General features: G+C 59.2%; 1 protein-coding gene across 1 annotated transcript; it reads left to right on the top strand.

The window, feature by feature from the left end:
• LOC8082748 (F-box protein At1g67340) lies at positions 1156 to 3317 on the top strand. Its single transcript, XM_002447612.2, has 3 exons — positions 1156 to 1703; positions 1830 to 1992; positions 2087 to 3317. Exons 1-3 carry the CDS (start codon positions 1255 to 1257, stop codon positions 2909 to 2911), a joined length of 1437 nt encoding a protein of 478 aa, XP_002447657.2. The 5' UTR covers positions 1156 to 1254; the 3' UTR covers positions 2912 to 3317.

Raw genomic sequence — 3894 nt, 5'->3', positions numbered from 1 at the left:
GGCGGCAGACATTTATTTAGTGTCTCCTTCCTCGGAAACTTGGCAATGATGCCCACATGGCATAAAGGGAGAAACTAGGTAATTTCCTTTGGGCGCTGAAACGTAAGGGCGAGTTTAGACACGTGAAATATCTCAATCCATCATTGAGCGTAATCAGGTTGGTTAATCAAAATCAGTAACACCCACCAATTCAGCAATGCGCCCAAGCAACCATTTCCTTGCATTGGAGCCAAAACCATCACCGGCGGACTACTAATAATTTATTTATGTCATGGTGAGAGGGCACCAAAACTAGGCAGCCACACCAAAGCTTCAATTGTTAGCAAGACACCACACGCACCAATCACAATCAAAGGCAAGGAAGCAAGGCTTTTTAATTTGTTGTTGTGCCAACCCCCAGCCTGCAAATCACAGGCACCCTATGTGCTGCTGCTGCAAATCTTTACCTGCATTGCATGCCAAATTGCCAATGCCATGCATGCCCAATTGCCAAAACGATCTCAGCATCCGGCCAGCAAGATATCCATGTCACCAACCCGGCCTATGTGACTGACTGGTGGTGTTACCAAACCATATATATGTGAGGACACAAGGAACAAACCTGATGGCCCCACGCCCTCTCTCTTTTATCAGGGACTGGGAAATAAAACCAGCAACGAATAATAAATCGAGCAAACAACAACCCAGAGGCCAAGCAAAGCAAAGCCAAGGAGGATGCAAATTGCACTGATGAGTGCATGGCAGGGTGGGGGGGGGGGGAAAGAAATCAAAGGCTGTCAAAGATACAGCACACACTAACCATAATAATGAATGAATGGGCCCAGTCCTCAGTGCCCCACCACCTCCTCCCGGTTTCCCCTCTCTCTAAAATTGAAGGAAACTGAAAAAAAAAACAGGAAAGGAAAAAAGATAGAGAGAGAGAGAAATGTGTGCCTCAAAAGCTGAGGAGAGAGAGAGGAAAAGGTGAGGAGAGAGAGTGGGAAAAAGGACAGGAGAGAGAGAGAAGGGTGGGGCGAGTATCAAGAAAGGAGAGGCTTTGCATCCAAGCGTGCTCCCCTTGAAGCAACCCCGGCCTCCTCCTCCTCCGGTCAGCGTCCCTGTTGACCGCGCAGGCACAACTCCCACTCGCAACGGAACGGAACGGGGAGTGGTGGTGGTGGTGGTGGAACCGAACCCGCGCTCCGCGCTTCCCTTCCGTTGTTCCTCGCACACCACACCACGACGCCACCACGCCACGACGCGACGACCCTGTCCATGTCCTCCTCCACCTTGCCCTTGCCTGCCTCGGGCTTCCTATATATAACTGCCCTCCTCTCGCACCCACGGCGCCATTACGGGCACGGACACCACCCCCCCTCTCCTCTCTCTCTCTCTCTCTCTCTCTCTCTCTCTCTTCTCACCACCCCCGAAGAACTGCAAACTGCACCACACGGCTCGATCCGCCAACGTACGGCTATGAAGACGAGGCGCGGCGCCGGCTACTCCTGCCATGCGGCTGGAGATGGCCAGGAGGCCGTGCACCGCCGGAAGAGGCGCAGGACGGCGGCCGAGTGTTCGCCGGCCGCGGCTGCCGGCGCTCCAGGTGTCCGCCTGGCGGCCAGAGACATGTTCGAGGAGCTGCCGGACGATCTCGTCGTCTCCATACTAAGGGACGTCGCCGCGTCCGCCGGCTCGCCGGCCGATCTCGCCGGTGCCATGCTCACGTACGTCCTGTTTATCTTCCGTACTGCCTGCTGTCCGGTTCGGCTCCGTGAACCGAGAAATCAGTCGGGGGGATGATTCATGATCGGAGTTCTAACCTGGATGTACATGTTTGCGTGCGTGTGCAGGTGCAAGAGATTCAGGGAGCTCGGGCAGACCAAGGTGGTGCTCGCGCGGGCGTCGCCGCGGTGCCTCGCGGTGCGCGCCAAGGCCTGGTCGGACGACGCGCACCGCTTCCTGCAGCGCTGCGCCGACGCCGGCAACCTCGAAGCCTGCTACCTTCTCGGCATGGTAAGGACAGGACATCTACCAATCGTCTCTGCCGTCTTGGCTCGGCGGCGTTTGGATCATCGCGCTGATGAGATGGTGCGCTCGATGGATGCAGATTCGGTTCTACTGCCTGGGAGGGAGCCGCGGGTCGGGCGCGGCGCTGATGGCGGCGGCGGCGGTGGGCGGGCACCGCGAGGCGCTCTACTCGCTGGCCGTGATCCAGTTCAACGGCAGCGGCGGCGGCAAGGACGACCGCGACCTCCGCGCGGGAGCCGCGCTTTGCGCGCGCGCGGCGTCGCTGGGCCACGTCGACGCGCTCCGCGAGCTGGGCCACTGCCTCCAGGACGGCTACGGCGTGCGCCGCTCCGTGCTGGACGGGCGCCGCCTCCTCATCCAGGCGAACGCGCGCGAGCTCGCGGCCGCGGTGACCGCCTCTCCCCCGGTGGCAGCGGCGGGCGTCGGCAGCGGCAAGACGACGTCGGCGGCGCCGCGTCGGCACTCGTGCCTCCTGAGCGACTTTGGGTGCCGCGCCGCGGGCGGGGAGGCGCACGCGGCCAACCGGTTCCTGGTGGACTGGTTCGCGTCGCGGCCGCTCGGTGCCCCCGCGGCGGCGGCACCCAGTGGCAACGGCAACCCCGCGGCGGCCTCGCCGGAGGATGAGGAGGAGGAAGCCGGCGGCGCGCTGCGGCTGTGCTCGCAGGCGCTGTGCGGTCGTCCCGAGACGCGGCGGCACGAGTTCAGGCGGTGCTCGGTGTGCGGCGTGGTGAACTACTGCTCCCGCGCGTGCCAGGCGCTGCACTGGAAGATGGCGCACAAGGCGGAGTGCACGCCCGCGGACCGGTGGCTCGACGTCGCCGTAGGCGGCGGCGTCGGCGGCGGCGCCGCGGTGCAGCCCAACGCCAACGCCAATGCCGACGCGGCGGCGGCCCCGGCTCCGTGACGCCCCGTGCGCACGCGCGCGCGGCGGGGCGGGGCCGGCGTCGTCAGTTTCCTCTCGCAGCAACGTCCAGTTTTTACTGCTCCCCCCTGCCTTCCGTCCGTTCTTTCTCTCTCTCTCTTTTTTTTTTCTTGTCGTTTCTCGCCCTCCATTTCTCCTCTGTACTACCTGTGGACGTACGTACATGGTTGGTTGGAAGTGAGCATGGCATGCTGAGGTAACATTATTGGCAAAAAGTGAGCGGTAGTGAAAAATTTTCACCGCTAGTCTGATCCCGTGGTCCGTGACCTGCGAGTAAAAAGTCTCTTCCGAGAGCAGCACGGCTGGGCTGCCTCTGCCGTGTCCTGTTCACGCACGGAGGAAGCGAGAGCGAGACGTGACGTGAGGTGGAAACCCCACTTGTCGTTGTGCCTGTCTTGCCGTTGTGCGGTGCAATGCTGCTGCCATGACTGCTGTGCTGCTTCCCCTGCGCTGCGCTTTCTGTTGCAAAAGACGGAGCGAGAGCAACAAGAGGAGCCAGATGTGGCCGCGGGCTGCCTTCCCACTGTGGCCGGTCAGGCAGGCAGCCGGTGGCCAGAGACAGTGCCGGGGACCTGCCTGTGCGCGGTGTCCGTCTGTGCGTGTCTCGGCCCATCCTGCGCCGGCCACGCGTTGGAGGGAAAGGGAAGGGGACAAAAGCCGTTACAGCCCACGGGAAAAGCAGTAGTCCGCGGTACAAAAAGCCGTTATACTGGCTGGCAAAAACAAAAACGTATAATAAAGGACTTGTTTAGTTCCAAAATATTTTTCAAAATTTTTCACATTTCCTGTCACATCGAATCTTGCGGCACATGCATAAAGCACTAAATATAGATAAAAGAAATAAATAATTATACAGTTTATCTGTAATTTACGAGACAAATTTTTTGAACCTAGTTAGTCCATAATTGTACAATATTTGTCAAATACAAACGAAAACATTACTGTTCATAGTTTGCTAAAAAATT

This window comes from Sorghum bicolor, chromosome 6 (genome assembly GCF_000003195.3).
Source record: "Sorghum bicolor cultivar BTx623 chromosome 6, Sorghum_bicolor_NCBIv3, whole genome shotgun sequence".
Classification (NCBI taxonomy): domain Eukaryota; kingdom Viridiplantae; phylum Streptophyta; class Magnoliopsida; order Poales; family Poaceae; genus Sorghum; species Sorghum bicolor.
This window is presented reverse-complemented; position numbering and strand designations above follow the sequence as displayed.